Source organism: Empidonax traillii, unplaced genomic scaffold (genome assembly GCF_003031625.1).
Source record: "Empidonax traillii isolate 1590-97213 ecotype Southwest subspecies unplaced genomic scaffold, ASM303162v1 scaffold278:size663781, whole genome shotgun sequence".
Taxonomy (NCBI): domain Eukaryota; kingdom Metazoa; phylum Chordata; class Aves; order Passeriformes; family Tyrannidae; genus Empidonax; species Empidonax traillii.
The window spans coordinates 574654-594900 of NW_020955471.1; the positions used below are offsets into that span (position 1 = coordinate 574654).

The window sequence follows — 20247 nt, forward strand, 5'->3', positions numbered from 1 at the left end:
TTAAAAGTCTTCAGTGAAATGTTGTATTGGGTATCATCACCCGTCCCTGGCCTTGCTTTCACTGCCAACTAACTAAGGAGCCTGATGTAACACCACAGGCCAGGTAACTTGGCTATTAGTTTCCAGAGTTACGTTTTTCAGACACGCCTGGGCCTGAACTAGTGTCCTGGACAGCACAAACTCTTCCTCTCATCTATCTGTAGCACTCCATCACTACAGAAAATCTGAGGAAGAGGATTCAATCATCAGCTCTATTCTTTGCCTCTTTTTGAACTGTAAGACAGAGGGTGCTGACCACAGTGTAAAATCATTCCTTAGCCCTGAACATCTGCAGGGGAGAGCTTGGTTCAACACCAGAGGAATACACAGAAAACCAGCTTGTTGGGAGTTCTTATACTGTCAAAGACAGAAAGCCTCGCGTTGCTCGAGTAATACCTTGACAGCTGAAGGATACTTTGCTTTTCTTCCAAAAAACTAATGTCGGTTGTTTTCTTTACCTTCTTTCCCTACTATTTGTTGCATCAGAAATGCTCTCACTGCCTTGGGTTTAAACTTCTTTGTATAAAATACCTTATTACTCACTGTGCCTTAACTTAAACCTTCCTTCAGTTTTTTGCAAACTGTATGAAAGTTGTTACTTTCATATTGGTTTAATTTTTTCTGTAAATGCATTAATTGGTTATTTTATATTTAATATAATTTTTGAACTGGAAGTTGATTCTGGCTTTTCTTTTACAACTGTGTGGTCTTTGAAACTTTATGCCTGTACACAGGTGCCTGTTCACTGTTTACATCTTTACTAAGTCACACATCCTGGTTGAATATTCAGGCACCGGAATTCAAAGTATCATTCCATCCCCACCCCTTCCTGAGAATCCCATATAGTAAGTACTCTACGTGTTCAGCACTACCTCAAACTAATAAATAATGCAGGACTGCAAACACTTCTGGCCTGGAGCTACTGTAATCCTACCTGAAAATTGAAACATTTCTACAGCTCTCAAGGAGTTTCACAGCTGTAACTACTGCTGCAGCTCAGCTGTACAATTAAGTTAGAATACATAAAATACTTGTACAGGAGGTTAAGTTGGTGAAAGCCTCGATACAGGTGTTTGGATTAGTTTTAACTAGGCCTAAAGCTACTGCAGTTTTATTTCTGTTAATACACCTCTTAAAAGGTAACTATTCAGTCAGTTCAATGATTTATTTATCCTTTCTGTTAAGACACTTAAAGCTGGACACGTATAGAAAAAAAAGGCCTAAATTCTTCCTCTCCTACTGAAGAGTGCTTTCACAACAGAGTACTCAGCAGTGCTGTCATTAGAGGAAGCCATACAGAATGCAGGGGGAGGCTTGGAATGGCTGAAGACACCAAGAACCACATCCTTACTTTCAGGGTATATTCACACTTGGAATAGCATATTTAAATAAAAATAGGGCTTAGTACACGTGAAAGAAAAGTCAAAAAATATTTATTAAAAAAAGAAGATAATTTTTGCCTCTTAAACAACACTTGCTTTTTTCCTTTCTGAAATTATTTCTGTGATTCCTGTACATACCACATTTTCCATCAATGTGGGGGCAACGGGAGGGAAGTGAAATGGAAGAGGAATTGATTCAGATAATGAATGTTTCCAGCTCCCAACAGTTGGTGCATTAGATTGAGATATCTCTATGGATACAGTCTGCTCCAGTTCGAAGTCATGCATCATCAACATCAGCAGTGTTGTCATTATCACTGGCCACAAGGACCTCTCTGTTCTCATATGTCCAGAACCCATTCAGGTCAATTAGAATGCTGGTAACAGTGTCTCCTTGACTGCTATTGATCAGGTCTTGAAGGGAGATTTTGTAAGGGTCCTTAGGCTTCACCATATCAAAGATCTCATCCTATGAAAGAAAAGACAAAATTGGGAGAACCCACACACACACATTAATGAGCAGAATAATGGCTATTTCATACCATATGATCTTTGGGTAACTAGTGCCACCCACACCGATTTACAAAAAAGGAGCCAGTAAGTCCCAAAGCACTTAGGATACAAAGCACACTAACTGGCTACAGTTAGCAGCAGTGTGCTCAGCTCCCACCTCTCAGATAAAAGTTTTCCTTACTGGGGAGGCTTTGGCCTCAAAGTGGAAATTTGAAACTCCATTCACTTGTATAAGCTAAGTTTTGTAGAAGCTCTTGTCCTTTTTTTTTAAGTACTAAAACTGCTAAATATAAAATAGACAGTAATAAAGACAGCTTTATAGGTTGTTTTTTTAAGTCACCAGTCTGGACCCCCACTCCCAAAGGATGATCCTGAACTGTAAAATGGACTTACCAAGTACCTGCAGGTGTAAGAAAAAGCAACATGTATTTAATAAGTACTTTGTCTATTACCAAGGAAAGTGCTAGAACATACCAGCTATCTTACAGAGCAACAGCTGAATAGACATTTTCAAACCTAGGAGTAGGGCAATCCAGTTCACCTCTACTCCTGTGCAAGTAGTTATACAAAAACTAGAAACTACAATGTAATAAATTACAAAATGCTTATTCAAAGATTTCATGTAATACTTTATTCAGTAAAGTCAAGTACTAACCTTTACATCCTGAAAAGAAACTGGCTCTTGTCCGTGAATTTTCATTTGTTCTTGAATAGCCTAGAAAAAAAGAAGTTATGAATGGCTAGTGGAGTATATAGTGACACTGTATGAAAATCTTTAATGCTTCTGCATCTTAAGCTGTATTGCCCTGTAACAAAGCATTCATAATTTTTCTTCCATAGATAAGGTAGGGGTGAGTTAAGGCATTATCAATGACACACATCTCAGGTTCACACTTCTCAGTATGATAAGAATCTCACTTTCATTATGACCAGCATTTAAGCACTCTGCAAATGGGATGTTATTCCTCAACACTCAAAGCATAAGGTACTAATACACCCTAACCAGAAGATTAAATTTTCTGACACAGTATGAAATACACGGTAGGAAAAGAGAGAAGGGAAGAGACCAATCAGCAGAAAGACAAATTAATTCTTTTAATGTGGTACTATTTAAACACCTGCATCAAACCTATGTTTGATCTAAACAACTATAAACAAAAGTATGTCACTAGCACGAGGGGCACAGCATTGTCAGCACAGCTGTATCAGCACAGCCTCTGTAGGTGCAGACCTGTTCACACATAACGCTAGCCAGAAAGCAACTACTGAGAGTCAAAAGGAACTGTTCTGATTTCAAGGAAAACTTACGAAATTCCATGTCCAGAACTTGAAAGGAAGGACACATTCTGGAGTACAATCAAGTATCTGCTGTAGTGAAGGAGCTTTTTCAATAAGTAAGCCACAGAGTATGTATGTAACTGGACACACGAACAAAACCAGCTACGCCACCATAACTAATGCATGGTTACCTTGTTAAATTGCTTTCATATTAGAATCACTCATGTTCTATCACAACACTAAAGTTCATGTTTTCGTAAAATGTAAACCTGTAAATTAACAGCCTTTACTAAAATTAGAGACAATCGATATGCCCTCTGGCCTCCCTGAATCCTAAATCCACAGGAACAGAACTGGATCAAGTGCTAGGAAAACACTGAGCTGTAAAGCAGGGAGGGAAGATGAGTCATTGCTTAGTTTCACTACAATGCTTAGTATTGCCAAGCCCTCGTCTGACAGCTGCTTGTGAAGCATATAAGGCAGCTACAACTACTAAACAAAGTTCATGATGAAGTTCAAAAGGCACACACAAAACTCCTGCCTGGTCCTGCGGCAGAATGACTCCATGCAGCAGAATGCTCCTTGGGCCAGCAGGCTGGAGCAGCTTGGAAGGAAAGGTGCTGGAGGTCTCGGTCCACGGGAAGTTGAATAGGAATCTGCAGGGTGACCTTGTAGTGATGAAATACTGGGCTGCACGAGTACAAGCACACCTAGCAGGTTCAGAGAAACAGTTGTTCCTCCTGACTCAACATTTGGGCACAGCACTACAGATTCAGCCTCACAGTTTTGGGTCCCCTTTGTGAGACACTGACAACCCAGCAGGAACCTACTAGAGGGCTATCAGCATGCTTCTGGGGCTACAGCACAGCACAGCTGAGAGGAGAGGTTTGGGATGGGGATTAATTCCCTTGAAGAACAGGTGAGGAAAATCTAATTACTATCTTCAACTACCTAGCAAGTGGTTACAGACAACGCAGCAAGACTGTCTTGGAGACACACAGTGAAAGGGCGACAGGCAGTGCACACTGACTGCAGCAAGAGGCAGTCCAATTAAGACAAAAGTGGGGGAAAGAGTAAGGGGAAAAAAGTCTTCTCAGCCAGGGTAGTCAAAAAACAGAACGCGCTGATTACCCAAACAGGCTCTGGAGTCTCCCTCTCTGGAGAGATTAAAATTTGCCCGGAGAAGGCTCCAAGCAACTCAACATAGAGATGAAGCTGGGCCCGCTCTGAGCAGACAGTTGGAGCAGGTCCATTCCACCTAATTTATTTGGTGGTTCCAAGGCACTAAAGGAAAAAAAGTTGGATTTGGTTTTTTTCTTTTCTTGTTTGTTTGGTTTCTTGGTTTTTAGGTTTTTTTGTGTGGGGCCGGGGTGGGTAGTGTTTGTTAAACAAAACTTTCCTATAAAATCTATTTAAAACCTATTCTGGAAACAACAGGTAAAATGCAGACTATGAAAACTGCAAGAAGCTTTTTGCAAGCAATACAGTGAATGAAAAATCCCACAGCTGTACTGGCCCATCACTGCATTTCATTATTTTCATTTCTTCTACTGAATTTTAAGATTACAGTGGAAATTAAAACCAATGGCAATAATCAATTAGAAACATCATAAGAGATTTTAATAGGTAATTATTAGGCAATTTTAGGACAATTTGTATTAAAAACCAAACCCAAGTCAATAGAAAATACTCGTCCTAACCAAAATCAGTTACTTTCAACTGCAGATAAACTGCTGAAAATACCTTTTGAAATCTTTCCAATTTTTGGATTTTTTTTTCTAATTTCAAATCTTCTTAGAAGTCATTACTAGCCTCCCTGTGGCTATTGGTAATTTGAAGTGATTTCCTGCAGATCTGCATGCAGAAGTATATAGGCTATAACACTATAAACACAGAAAATGGCCTACTAGTATAAAGAGACTTACCCTAAAGAAATAATTAAGGGAAAAGACATTCAGGTGTCCTTTGTTCTCTATATCAAGCAGTTTGAAAATATACTGCAGAGCTGCAGGCTCCTTTCTGTTTTCTAATGCAAGCACGAAGTCCAGGTAGGTTTTATAGTCCTAGAAGTAGATACAATCATGTTTATTACAATTTTCTTTCTAAATTGATTTTGCAAGTAGGAACTCTATAATTGGCAGCTACTACATTGTAGGGGGCCCAATCTATTTTCTGAAAAAGACAACATGAAAGAGAAAATGGCTGCCACCACTAACGTGAACAGAAAAGTTAGTTTTTAATGACTGATGATGACAGGAAACCCTGTCATTTTAGAGGCAAAATAGGATTCCAAGCATAAATGAAAATGAAACATGCTATATATACGCTTTTAGACAATGTTTAATATATCTTTAGACTGCTGAACATACCCAACTAGTGATGAAAAATCATATAAAAGGTTTGCATTATAAATTAAATGTCTAGTGGCAGTAAGCTTACTGTTACGAACAGTGAACTATGTGGCCAATTAAGTATATAATCCTTAGACCAGAGCTGGTGGTTTGGCAAATCACGTGGTACAAAACCATTAGTAAACATTACAAATAAGTATCCCACTTTTCTTTTTTATTAGTACTGACTCTTGGTTTCCCAATGAAGACAGTTGTGTCAAGGACAGAAATCCTTCAGTGCTCTGTATGTAACAGCCTTATTCACCTTAACACCAGAGTGTGCTGCCATTCAGAGGGAGCTTGATAGGCTAAAAAAAATGGGCTAACAGGAGCCTCATCAAGCTCAACAGAGCAGTGCACATGCAAAATCCTACATTTGGGGAGGAATAACCCCACGTACCTGTACATGCTGGGGGCTGACTAGTCAGAGAGCAGCTTTGCAACGTGCCCTTGCAGCAAAGGCTGCTGACAGCATCCTGAGCTGCTTTAGGAAAAAACTTTGCTGGCAAGTTGAGGTTTCTCTACTCAGCACTGCTTAGACTACATCCGAGCACTGGTCCTGCTCTGGTCTCCCCCATACAAGAGAGAGATGAACCTACTGTTGCAAGTCCAGACAAGGGTAATTAAGAGATCCCTAATGACCTCAGTGATTATCTTTCAACAAAACAAGAGCTAAGGTGGCAGAAGGGCTATATATAGGATTTGTAATTTATTGCTTTACACTTCAGTCATCTGAATGCAAACAACAAGTTGTTTTAAGGCTGAAGTAAAGCTTTAAAAAAATAGTTAAAATAACACCTTCTTATCTATAAGTTAGAATTCTCATTTTTCACAGCTACAGAAAGCTTACAATGACAAACTGTTGTCTCCATGAAGAAGTGGACAGGTTAGCTAACTTGCACTAGTCTCAGGTGTGCCACTTGTCTTTGGTTATTTTTAAAGAATCACGTGTAACTAAAAAGCGTTCCTACATCTATACCTTTTTCCAACGTGCACTTTTGTTAATGAATCTACAAGAGGCTTTATCCTAGGATGTCTTGATTCTGTATCATCTCTGCTTTTTGAAACAAGCAACTTACCTTTAAGTCACACTGCAATCACCTTGCTGTTAAGAAAATTAATTTTCTAATGTGCTGTGTGGTCATTTGCGTGCACAATGATAGACCAAAGTTCCTTTACCTCAAGCTACTCTTTATTTCCAAAGATACTGATTGTTAGACATTTCCCAACTCAATAAGCCAAAGCTTTCATGTTGGGAACAAAGTGAAAATATGTGATTACCATTTCACCATCATAAGTTAAACATTCCTGAAAGACACGATCCAAAAATATGTTGGTCAGAGTCCCTGTTCCATATCGGGACAGTTCTTCTTTGCTGAGCATGCCATTGTGATCTTTATCAAGGTTTAAGTACTGACCTAGGGAGAGGATATTGAGAGCAAACCATTATATACCTCTATCAACAAAGAACTGTTTCCACAGAGAAAGAAAAGTTAGCCTTTCAACATTTATTTAATTTCAATTGTAAAATTAATGCAATTAAGTGGGAATATGCTAGATTCACAGTAATATTCCTAAAGCATGACAAATGAGAATAGATCATGGAAGGAGAGGAAGTGTGATTTCCATAATGAGGTGTTAGTAGTTCTAATCTAGGTAATAGCTGTGTATACAGAGAAAAGAGCAGAAGGCTAAGAGCATATTACTTCAAACAGCATATTATTTTTAAGCATGAGAAAAGAGTTAAAGATGATGCAAAAGCATGAACAGAACAGTCAAAACAGAAGGTTACAGAGAAATCTTGTACCTTGTACAACAAGCACAAGGTGACATAAAACTGATAAAAAGCAATAGCGGAGAACTTAAACTGTGAACAAGGTCAGGAAGATACACTGAAAGGATGGCTACAGGATTTGAAAAGACAAGTTAGCAGGAGCATTTAACGTGACAAAAACAGAGGAAAAAATAACACTAATAATGTGAGTAAGTCATACAAGGCAGAGAGGAGAGAAGAAAAGCATTCACTTGTAAAGGAACCTACCATAAACTCTTAACGCAGAAGGAGCAGAAAACCAGTTTGTTTCCTGACTTTCTTTAGAAAGTTCTTCATCCCTTAACTAAGTGAAACATAAAGTTAGAGTTCAGAAAGAGTAAATTAAAATACAACAGTATATGCTAAGAGATCTTTACCTCCAGTAAATCATCCAGGAAGCTGCAAGCTAAAATATCCTGTATCTTTATCTTCCCTGTGGCAAGAAAAGGAAAATACATTTTAATAGTTGCTCAGCCAACACACCCATTTGACTGATCTCATTTAAGTGGTTCTACTTAAGAAAGAAGCATTTGAGCAGAAAAAAAGACTTTAAAAAAAAATCAAAACTAAACAAAATGATTTCTAACATCAAGGATAAGGCTCTAATTTAAGAGATCAAATAAAAATACCTTTTACAATGATTGAATAAAACTAGCCTGATACTGGCAGGAGTTATGATGAAGCCTTAAAAGCCAGAAAACTAGATTAAAAAAAAGTGTGTAAAATAATCAACTCAATGTGTAAAATAAAAAGTGCAAAAAAAGCATGCTTAAAACGTTTGTTGAAATAACAGAGTTTCTTAAGTGATGTGATATTTACATCTTCAGAAACTACAGATGTGACACAAAGCTAAGGTGGCAGAATGCACTTCTGCTGATGAAGCTCTGACTGGTGCACTGACACTGAGCTGTGTAAAATAATGGCACTATAACTTCCTACACACCCTCTCTTCATGTTTATAATCACTTCTGCCAGAGGCTACTGCCCACACAATTCTGATGTTTACAAATGGCACAGCTAGCTCTTGAAAACACATGTAGCTTGTGACTTAAATCAAGAGCATATTAATAAACTGAGGGAGCCACATCTGTTACAAGGAGCAGCAGCCCTAATTGCAAACCTTTCCTAGTGGCTCTACATGGTGCACACGAATTTAATCATAGGAGAAGCACATTGCTACAACTGTTCTAGAGCATTTCCTCAGCTCTGTGAATGTTCTGACAAACAGTTGTGCTGGTTTTGGCTGTGTTTTCTATTCACCCTAAACACTTATAAAATTAGCTACTGCTAATGGTGCATTATAATGAAAAAACATCTTATTTATGAGTTTCTATAAGATACCCATCAGCTGTGGTGCTACAGAGTTATCTCACAGAGATTAATTTGCTGGTAAAGTAGATTATTAGACCCACAATAAAGACTCATGGTCTTCAGTGGAGATTAATCTTCAAGTGCTGAACAAAAGCTTACAAGGACAAGTACACATTACTTTGAAAGCACAAGTAGCTTCAGTGGAAACATTTTATAAGTGAAAATCTGGCACATTTAGAATTTTGAAAATATGTATCTACCTGTTCTGAGAGGATCCAGAAAGAAGAAGAATTTTCTAACTGCTGTGCAGACATAGAAGGAGTAAAAAGATTTTTCTAAGCCATCCAGTTGTGGCAAAGTAGGGATAAGCTCCAAAATATAGTTTTCTAAATCCTGCAGAATTATGAAATAAAAGAAAACAAGTTTTAAACACTACTATTGTTGCATGCTTGCTATATTCCACCCTGGCTTTCAAGTACACTTTGTTAAAAATATAGTCCTGTAACAACGAAGGAAAGAGCTTGAAAGCAGGCAAAAAAGCTTTTGTCTCTGTGAAAGAAATCCCAGATCATATATATGCACATGTGATTCCATGACTGAAACAATCTACTAATAAAACAGAATTTACAAAGAACATGATATTTACGTGTAAATATAAATGCATTCAACTGTACCTCTTTCAAATATCAATGCATAACTCCTAATTGGATTATCTCATTGCTGAATACTCTTAGATACATTTTCTTGAAGTAGAGTGGTAACTAGGACATTTTTATTTATTTTATAATATTAATTCCTTTTAGAACATGAGAATAATTCACTGAAGAATGAATACTTCATGATTTTTACTATATCCTGCTAAATCTAGTAAAGTGCTAATGACATGAAACCTTAAGTCTCATGAAATCTACAGTCTCTTTTTCAGACAATTGCCCATATGTTAAAAAGGCTAGCAGCACTCTCACCACCAAATCTCCAGAAGATATGAATTGTTATTTATCCCAACAAATGTGCCCACCCCAAATCTACATTCCGATACTTTTACGAGACAAGACAAGAACAAAACTGGACTCTTTCTGATGCGCTGTCATTTGATTAAAAAGAGACATGAAATTAATCAAGAATTTACTTACTGATTCTCTGAGGTAGCCTTGTCCTGCCACATCATATAAACTAAGGCCTATTCTTGTCTGATGAAGCCATACTGTAAAACAGAAAACGGAATTAAAATGCAAGAAACCTATGAGGCCTTCCAGTTCTCACCAAAATTTGAAGTTCTTCTAGAAGCCAAAAGGCACAGTTGGATGTTAAGTGCCTCTTCCCACTTCTCTGAGATTTAAGCAAAGCCAGGTCATGTACTGCTCAGAAACACTGTTTCAGTCTCTAATTTTTTAAGAGTCACTGGCAATATACAGTACACTGTGGCCAAGGCTGCATTGTAACAACTGGATGTGAAAAATGGCAGAGCAGACAACACATTTTCTTTGGTATATCATAGAGTGGCTTGGATTGGAAGGCACCTTAAAGATGCATCCAGTTCCAACACTCTCCTACTCCCCGCCATAGGCGGAGATGCCACCCACTACATCAGGTTGCTCAAAGCTACATCCAACTGGCCATGAACACTCCCAGGGACAGTGCATCCACAGTCTCTCTGGACAACCTGTGCCAGTGCCTCACCACCCTCTGAGTGAAGAATTTCTTCCTAACATCTTATTTAAATGCTTCCCCTTTTTAATTTAGAACTGCTCCCCGCTGTCCTATCACTATCTGCCCATGTAAGAAGTCGTTATCCCTCTCTTTCATATGGTCCCTTTAAGTACTGAAAGGCCACAATGAGGGTTCGCCAGAGCTTTTCCTTCTTTGGGCTGAACAATCCCAACTCTCTCACACTGTCATCATAGGAAAGATTAATGTCTTTCTTGTGCTGACTCCAGGTGGGGTCTCGTGAGGGGGAGAATCACCTCCCTTGACCTGCTGGCCATGCTGCTTTTAACGTGGCCTGGGATACAGTCGGCCTTCTGGGCTGCAAGCACACATTGTGGCTATATGGAATCACATGGATTCATTCTCTCCACTGACTTAGAGATATGTGTAGCAGTGCATTGTCACTGCATTAAACAGCTGTGCAATGTGCAGGTTGCTATAATTCCCTGTACAGCACAAGACACTGCAGCTACAGCCAAAGGTCCTGCCCTCACTTCTGGTTTACAAGAAGAGAATTAGAATAGCACAAGTATCTCTTTTGCAATGAGAAGGTACATTAACTGTACAGTCTATAGGACAATGCGCTTGAGGCAATTGTTAAAATGCTGTACAGTGATGAAAAATAGATTAGGCATAAAAACTATTATTCACATACTCAATGTTAAATTTAACTCCCATTTAATGAAGAAACCATTCAAAAATTCCTCTTATGCAATACAAGCTGTCCTTCATAACATTCATCTTTTCAAGGTAAGTGTTTCTCAAGGTGGCCTAAGTGTCACTCAGAGATGGCAGAGGTTATACAGTGAGACTGTTTCTTTTTTTGCTAAGTTTAAAGGTAAGTGCACCACTAATTATGAAGTGATTTGGTGGTGGCAGCTTTTTTTTTTTTAATTTTATTTTTATTTAATTTTATTTTGTTTGTTTGTTTAGAAAATAGGTAACACCATAAATACGCAAGACTTAAAACTTCTGGGTGAAACAAAGTTCTGAAAGAACCTCTGTTGTGCCCATCCAGGTAGGCCTTTTTGAATCAGAGAATCATAGAATTAACTGGGTTGGAAGAGACCTCTGAGATCATCAAGTCCAATCCTTGATCCAATCCCACTGTGATTACCAGATCATGGCACTCAGTGCCACACCCAGCCTCATCTTAGAAACCTCCAGGGACGGTGAATCCACCACCTCTCTGGGCAGGCCATTCCAATGCCTGATCACTCTCTTGGGAAAGAACTTCTTTCTAATATCCAACCTAAACCTGCCCTGGCAGAGCTTAAGCCCATGCCCTCTTGTCCTATTGCTGATTGCCTGGGAGAAGAGACTGACCCCCATCTGGCTACAACCTCCTCTCAGGGAGTTGAAGAGAGTGATGAGGTCACCCCTGAGCCTCCTCTTCTCCAGACTAAACAACCCCAGCTCCCTCAGCCTCTCCTCATAGGACTTGTGCTCAAGCAGCCTGGTTGCTCTTCTCTGGACCTGCTCCAGCACCTCAATATCCTTCCTGAACTGAGGGGCCCAGAGCTGAACACAATACTCAAGGTGTGGCCTCACCAGCGCTGAGTACAGGGGAAGGATCACTGCCCTGCTCCTGCTGGCCACACTGTTCCTGATACAGGCCAGGATGCCACTGGCCTTCTTGGCCACCTGGGCACACTGCTGGCTCATGTTCAGCCTCCTGTCAATTGAAATGCATACAGTTTTCACAGACTTCTTCACAAATCTTCTATCCTGCAGCTTTGGGTTTGTTGCTGGAAATGCGTCTATTCCTCTTTTCCTGCATACTGTGCACATCTGCACACCATGTTTCCTGCTCAACACATCTCTCATCCCTTGCACTAGAAGATTTTAACTTAAGCAGGCTGAGCTGTTCCAAGAAAGGTGCCGTTCTCCTCTCCCAAAGGCTCTAGCAGATCTAAGAACACAGTAGCCAGGCCAAAAAACAATGAGACAACCTTCCTTTCTGCTAGTGAGCCTAATGTTTTTAAACAAGATCTAATAAAGATTTTAAAAGCATTTTTCAGCCCCAGTGGTTATTTACAATAAAAAATAGCTGAAAATACAGTAAGGCTACAGTGATAAGCAGAGAAACGTACTGACATATTTGACAAACACAGTTAGACAACATAGACAATACCACTCTGCAGAAGGAAAAACAACAAACAGAGCTATCTGCCTGATCACAGTGGTTAGGATCACACTTGCCACGGAACTCCCCTGTTTTGCACTTCACAGTATTGCCTGAATAAAGGAAATCAGAATAACCATATGTACAATAAACAGATCAAGGATATCTCTGGCTAAGGAGAGGTGGATTTCAGAGGTAGGGTGGATTCCCACCTCCTAGTAACCAGAAAAAAATCACAAGCCTCCAGGAAAACAGCATTTGCAGTTAAGGGCTAGATCCCACTGCTGTTGAAGAGAACATCAAGTAATTAATAAAACTGAAAATAGCCCTAAAACAACTTCTCTTTAACACAGAAGTATCAACTAACCTTTTCGCATGACATAATTGAAAAACTGCATGATAGATATCCTCCCATAAGGATCATTATGGAGTAATTTAGCAAAGATCTTCGCTGTGAAAAACTGCCTGTAAAACATAAACACAAAGCTACTTCTATGCATCTGATTACACTGCACTGATAGATCCAGTTACAGTATTTGAAATTTACAGATACTGTAAAATAATGTTTTAAAACACATAATGGACTAATATTACACTCATCAAGTGGGATCTTACCAAGTAACAATGGTAAACTCAATAAAAAGCAGCTGCCTTTGCTGCTCATGACTCTTCAGTGATGTGGGACTTGAGTCAATTTAATTTCTCTTTAGTAGAGTATGTTTGGTAGCTTCCAATCCTCTACAACAACATACACATAAATGGAACTGCCAGTACTGACAATTAATCTGCTTTTGCTCGAAACTCAATCGCAAAGCTATGTGCACAACAGCCAGCTCCAGTAGGAGCATAAAGAAGAAATATTCACTGTAAGCTGTACACAGAACATCTGGCAGGAAAATCTGCATCAGAAGATATTAGGGTAGGTTGGGCGTCACTGGAGACATGATTTCCAGTTCAAATACAAAATGTGCGGTACACTGACCATTAACATCATAAAAATACCAATGCTGATAAATTTCTTCTTCAAAAGGATGCAGCACTGCTTCTGAAGGTCTCTCTGTCTAAAGTTACCTCAGAGATGCAGAGCAATACACTGTTACAAGGATGTAAAGCAACTAGTTCATCAGTAACTACATGGTCATGATTTTATCTCGCCATTATACTGTTTCCATCTATTTTGGCAACCAAGACTTAGAGCAGCACTTACATTTAGCCAAAGTGTGCATATACAAGAGAAGAAAGCCTTACTTGCATTTTGGTCCAGCTTTTTCACCAACTTTCAGAAAGTTCTCATAATTGATCATTGCTTCTTCCCCAATCATTGGTGATGTCTGATGTTTGTCCAGTAGAAACCATAGGTTCTTAAAAGGTATTTACATTTGGTTAAGAAGATATCTTTATAGAGATGTGACTGTGTTTAAGATAAAGTGTTTAAGAAACTGAGCAAAAATGTGGGTTTGATGCAAGGTTCTCTCAGTTAATGAGTACACATCACCAGTTCAGCCAGAAAAGCAAGAAAGTGCTACTTCCACTGCCTTAAACTGCTGTTAAACACATGCACACTCTCACCCATTAGGATTTCTAGGGTCACACCCCTTTTGCCTTTGCAGTTCAGCAAAATCAACCATCTTTGGATTCCCTCGGTGATATGTAAACAGAACTTATTTCATTGTCTGGGCCCACCATTGCATTCCTTGTGCCAGAAACCCAGAAGCCATTAATTTAGTCCTCACGTATGTCATAATGAAGCAGCTTTACACTGGTGTTACCAGCCCAAGTGTAAACAGCACTTCAGCTTTAGCTCATACTTGACAATCGGTCACTGTGCCCAAATACAAAGCACTTTACCACAAGATTCTGTGCACAAACAGAAGATAATCAAACTCTGACAGGAGATAATCAAAATTCTTTCAGAAGCCCTTACAAGACATGCAGAAAATATTTTCTTACCTGCAGCTCTTCATTATCCAACAGCTCTCTACTCTTTCTTTGCAGAAAGACAGCCCTAGATTCTTCTCTTAATTTCTGAAGCAAAACTTCATCTTCAGCTGGCAGCTAGAAACATTGTGGCATTTTAATTTTCTGCATCATTCAAAAACTACACAGCAAGTACTCTTAAGTAGTCCTGAGCAATACACTCTGATGAAGCTCTTTACTTGACAGAAAATAGCCAGTCAACCACTGTTTAGTATATTGCATGGTACAACATTCTGCTACAATGAATACTTACATACTGTCTCAAACAATTTCAATACTAAAGTATTTATTTAAAGCAGGATATCTTTAACATGAGGAATGGAGATGTCCCTCATACCTTATAACCTACCCAATAAGCACTTTTCCATGGTTGTAGGGTATCAGGGCTCGCACATAAATGACATTCACCATTGTGTTTTTATTCAGGAGGGAGCGGAGCTTTCTATTTTTTGGTAGGCCTGACTCTCAAAACTGTGAATGTCTACTAGACCTGTTTTGGCCAACAAATAATATGAAAGAACACCTAGTGTGAAAGTTCTGCCAACATTCATGTGCCAAACTGTACAGTACTATTGGAACTTTGAGAGCTGCACATGTATTTATCAACTGAAACGTAGGTACTTGAGAACCTAATTTGTAGAAATGCAAGATCCTAAGGAATATGTGACTGTGAGAGGTTAGACAGCAGCAAGCAGTCAAGCCGACAAGTACCAGATGTCAAACTTCTGCTCTCATCCTAATCTGGTTAATCTCACACCTAAGTTACTGGACAAAACATTTCTGGCAAGCAACAGATCTATGTTCTGCAAAACCAATTTCCATGAAGCAGCATCCCATTGTGTCTAAACAGAAATCAGAAGATGCATACTTATAACACTGGTATGTCAAAACTTAGTTAAAACAGGAAGGGTCTCTGAAAGAGGATTTCCTATCTTTAGCAAGCAGCCTGATGAGCAAACTATTTCATGGTCTTTGATACGATTTAGTAATTATTTAAAACTGCAGAAATTCACAACTGTACAAAACAAAAAAATTACGCTAAGCAATTCACATTACCCAGACTTCAATTTACTTTAGCTTCTGAAGCCACAGGATCCCTCTGAATGAGCAAAACTTTCTTTATAATGCAGAACAGCCTCTTGTTAAAGTTTATCTGGATGCTGCACTTACCCTGTAGTAAAATCGTGGGATGTTTGTATATGATGTATTGCCACTTGTTTTTCCTCCTTTCCATTCCATGTAATACTTTGTGAACAATTCCATTTCTTCATCTTTTAGCTCTTGTTCACTCTTTTTGGCTGACAGACACAGAAAAGAATTTTCACACTGTATTTCAAACAGAGCTACATTGCGAGGGGCTTGAAAAACACAGTTAATACTGAGGCTTATACAGCTATGCTGTTTACGAACACAAATATTAGGTAGAAATTAATGGAGCACAGGCCTATCACATTATTTATTTAATTATTTAAGAATGTGTCACAAGTATATATTTTGAGTAAGGTATGCAACTGCAGCAGATACACGGGGATGACTGACAGAGCAGCAGCGTTCCTGTTCCACAGGGGCAGCGCTGTTTAAGGTGCCGCTTAACTGTGAGCAGCAGTATCAGTCGCCTTTCCTTCTGCCGGGTCGGGGATGTCCCGCACCAGCTCTGTGACTCGATAGCGAACAGAGCGTTCTCAGCCAAGGCTGCCGCGGGGGCACGCCCTGGACCGAGCCGCTCCCGCGGCTCGTCACCCCTCCCCTGCTGTCCCCGACCCCGAAACAGGGTTGTTTGCTTCTCCGCAGGGCGGCTCGAGGACCCGCCCGGCCCCCGCGGGAGCCGGGACAGGCGATTCCCGGCAGCACCGGACAGGCCGACGATCGCCCCGCCGGCCCTGCCCCCGCACCCCCATTCACTGCGGGTGCCCCGGGGCGCTCTCCCGGCCCGCTCTCCCTGCGCTCTCCCGGGGCACTCACGCGCGCAGCGCGCAGCCAGGCGGCCCCGCAGCTTCCGCTCCCACTCCATGGCCCCGCGCGACGGCCCGGCCGTGCGCACTGCGCACCGCGCACTGCCCCGCCCGACGCGCCGCTGCCCTCGCAGCTTCGTGCCCTCAACCAATATGGCGGCTCGGCCCCTCCCCTCCTTTCCCCCCGGCTGCCCCAGCGATTGGCCTCCCCCACGCCCGCCGCGTGCCGCGCCCCGCCCCGCCCCGCCCCGCCGCGCGCCCGCTGCAGGGTCTGCCGCGCTCCGAGTCAGGTGGGCCCGGGGGGATTAGGGAATGGAAAGGGAAAGGGAAAGGGAAAGGGAAAGGGAAAGGGAAAGGGAAAGGGAAAGGGAAAGGGAAAGGGAAAGGGAAAGGGAAAGGGAAAGGGAAAGGGAAAGGGAAAGGGAAAGCTTCCTGTGCCGAGGGTCGCGCCACTGTGCGCACCGGCAGCTGTAGTGTTGGGGTCGCGGGCGGGCCGCGCCCGCGGGGTACCGAGTGAGCCGCAGCAGCCGCCAGACCCCTGATATTCACCTTTAGAACCCAACCCGTGCCTGGGATTGCAGTGTAGTTACCGCCCGTGGCGGTGCCCTGCCCCTTTGGCAGCGGCGTTACCGAGGATTTGGGAGTGGGGAAACCACTGAGACGGAAGTTTGCCGCTAGTTGAAAAATACGAGGGAAGCCATGTGGGAATTGCGTACTGGTGCTGCCTGGGGGATCGGGATTGGGATTCCTTACCTGAAGTCGTCGAGGTACCTTGAGCTTCCTGGTTTTTGGCATGCAGATGTAAATACGACAGGAAAGCACAGAGCAGGTCATGATGTCGTGGTGTTATTTTTATTTTTAGGAAATCTTCCGCCTCAACTTGGATGAAGGCAGGAAGAAAACACCCTTTGGTTTTTGCATAGCTGCATCAGAGTTGCCTTTCTGTGTACAGCATACACAGGACTCCCCTTTGCTGTAACCAACATACAGATATTATAAGATGCAAACCTGCAAAGCATCTTCTCTATAAAGAAAGATACCCGCATTTTGAATGGATGTCCTCACAGTCTAAGAGATTGATTTTTGTCAAAAAATATTTTATCAGTTTTTGTTTCCATAAGAGACAAAAAGGACTCACAGAACAAGCATTTTGAAACAGAAGTTTATGCAGCTTGACAGCCTTTGGGCTTTTATTAATAAACGTCTCCATACAAGCTGTACAGCTGCACCAGATACAGTGAGCTAATAGTGAGATAATTTCTTCTTGTGATGGCACTCTTTTCTCAAACTAGTCACCAGGGATTTCAGGCTTTGCTATGGAAATGTTACATGTTCTGGCCTGTTTCAAGATGCCGACAACTGTTTGCTGCCTCTTTCAGCATCCCTGCTAAGGAAAAAATTAACTATTTCAGTTTTATGACATCTTCCAGCACTGCATTACCAGTGGACCCCAAAGAAACTGGCGTCTTACCTACCAAGGAAAGGTCTGAAATTGATTGCAAAGGAAAAGAAGGATGGGATAAGGAGACTAAAGAAATACCTGAAGGAAAACACCACTTTTCTTCCTCTGTTGGAGCTGCAAAGAAATGGTCAATGAGTCCAGCTGTGTCAAGGCATAAGTTTACAAATGTACAACCCCCAGAAAAACCTTTGGAGTCTGAGGAATGGAACAGACTAAGGGAAAACTTCCAATTACCTGAAATATTTGAAGAAGTGATGTTGAACAGTATGATAAGGTGCAACAGCCCCATTGATGTGGCCAAGTCCTTGCTGACACACATGGCAAAGCGTGATAGTGACATTGCGTACAGTGTGTTGGTCAAATACCTGACACTGTGTGTCCAGCAGGGACAGGTCTCAGAAATCTGTGATGTGTATGATATAATGAAAGTCAGATTTAAGATTTTAGAAATTGGGGCTTACAACCTTTTTATCAAGGGGCTGAGTAATTCTGATCAGTGGAGAATGGCCTTGACTCTTTTGGAAGAAGCAAAAAAGATTATGATTCCATCGCGGACAAGCTATGAATCTTGTATCAAAGCAGCCTGCTGTCACCAAGAAATGAAACGTGCCTTTGAACTTTACCATGAAATGTTGGCTAAGGAGGTGGTCCCAACCTTGGATGTCCTGCAGTCCTTTTTTGACTTCAGCAAGGGTATGAAAGGTGCTGAGTTACAAAAAGAGCTGTTCAGCATCCTCTTATATTTGAGAGACAACCAAATATACCCTCACAAAACATTTATGTGGAGTATAAAGCTATGGTTTGAAAGGTAAATGTTTCAGTAGCAAGGTGCAGTTCATGAGGGTGGGATTCACATTATCCCACAGATTTAAGATCCCTCAGTGTCTCATTTTGGTTGTTGCTTCTCCACAAGAGATGCGTTGTCATGAAAAGATGCATTTTATTTTTGCTCCCAAGTTAGTGTGAAAGTGTAAAATTCTTACTGATTTCACTTTTTATTTTTTACCTGGTAAATATTACTTCTTGGTACAGAAAGTAGGAAATTGTGATGGGTCATGGCTGTCCAAAATAGCCAATTTTGTCTCTTTCTGGGGTGGTACATAAGGAATATTGACAGGTGTATGAGGGTTTCTCCTGTAATCTATTGGAGTGTAGAAGTAATAAGTTATTTGAAAATTAGATAGTTTCTTTCTTTTAGAAAAAGAGGCAGCAAATTCAACTTAATAATTAAGTGAAGATTAAATGTATAGAATACTGGGAGATGAATAATCTTTAAATGAGACTCTGTTTTAGCACAGTATTTAGAAGGTTTTCATGAGTAGTGATGGTCAGACTGCAAATTACAACTAGATATGATGCACATGCACAGAGGGCTTCACCTGAGCCCATGGTATGTTCGTCATGAGGTTGTATGTGAGCCCATCTGTGATTTCTTTTTCAACTGTTGGCTTCAGTTTGTGTGAGCCATTTTACAAGTAAGTCTGCTGGATGGAAAATATGGCAGTGGGAATGCACTATCATTATTGGAATGGTTTATGAACGTGCAAGGCAACAACTTAAAAAGTTGTCAGTGCACCACAATTATTTGTATGGTTCTTAAAATTTGGTGACAAGATAAACCGGGGAGATGGATAGTGTTAACTTCTTTGCATGTTGTTAAATGCTGGTTCTTTATATAATAATTTCGGGCATTACTAAATGATATATGAATCTTTGTATAATTTCTTTGCAGGGCAGATGATTGATTGATTTTTTATTTCTAAATATTGACCAAAATATAATTATTCTTTATTTATAGTTCAGGTGTTGTTAAATAAGAATCTAATATTTTTATTTATCTTTTCCTCTGTGCATATTAGTATACCAGGAAAGAACTGGAGAGGACACCTGACTAATATTAAGGACAGGTAAATGCAACATTTTATTTAAAAGTGGTGTGTTGTCTTGATTATTCTGTCTTGAGCTCTTCTTTTTTAAATGTAAAAAAATAGCTTTCCTTATGTACAAAAATACTTCAATTCTTGAGAATTCGAGCCTTTGTTGTGACATACGATTTCACAAACTCCACTTTCCAACTCATTCTTGTGCGTTATACAAGACCCAGCATGCACATTTGGAATTGAATTATGCTAAGCAGAGCCAAGATGGAAAAGCACAGGGAAAAATAAGAGCTGCCATTTTACTATGACACTTATTTATCTACTGTTTAGGAATTAAAGACTTTCTTTTTTGTTGGCTTTATAATACCATTGTTTAACAGGATATATAGCAGAGCAGCTTTGGTGTGTAAAGGGTTAT

At 40.4% G+C, this 20247-nt stretch overlaps 2 protein-coding genes across 2 annotated transcripts in view; one reads left to right on the plus strand and one right to left on the minus strand.

Annotated features, from left to right (window-relative positions):
• Nucleotides 1-1456: 1456 nt before the first annotated feature.
• On the minus strand, nucleotides 1457-17321 carry PPP2R3C (protein phosphatase 2 regulatory subunit B''gamma). The gene is made up of 14 exons (XM_027890162.1): nucleotides 17241-17321; nucleotides 16498-16660; nucleotides 15706-15833; nucleotides 14509-14613; nucleotides 13807-13919; nucleotides 12926-13023; nucleotides 9860-9930; nucleotides 8987-9119; nucleotides 7793-7848; nucleotides 7644-7719; nucleotides 6884-7020; nucleotides 5138-5275; nucleotides 2590-2649; nucleotides 1457-1890 (listed from the first exon to the last, which is right to left on the minus strand). Exons 1-14 carry the CDS (start codon nucleotides 17319-17321, stop codon nucleotides 1702-1704), a joined length of 1548 nt encoding a protein of 515 aa, XP_027745963.1. The 3' UTR covers nucleotides 1457-1701.
• Nucleotides 17322-17349: 28 nt separating this feature from the next.
• KIAA0391 (KIAA0391 ortholog) overlaps nucleotides 17350-20247 on the plus strand; it is a 48636-nt gene continuing 45738 nt past the window's right edge. Inside the window, exons 1-2 of the mRNA XM_027890146.1 lie at nucleotides 17350-18757; nucleotides 19809-19856. Coding sequence (XP_027745947.1) covers nucleotides 17757-18757; nucleotides 19809-19856 — 1049 coding nt within the window. The 5' untranslated portion in view covers nucleotides 17350-17756. The remainder of the gene's footprint in view (nucleotides 18758-19808; nucleotides 19857-20247) is intronic.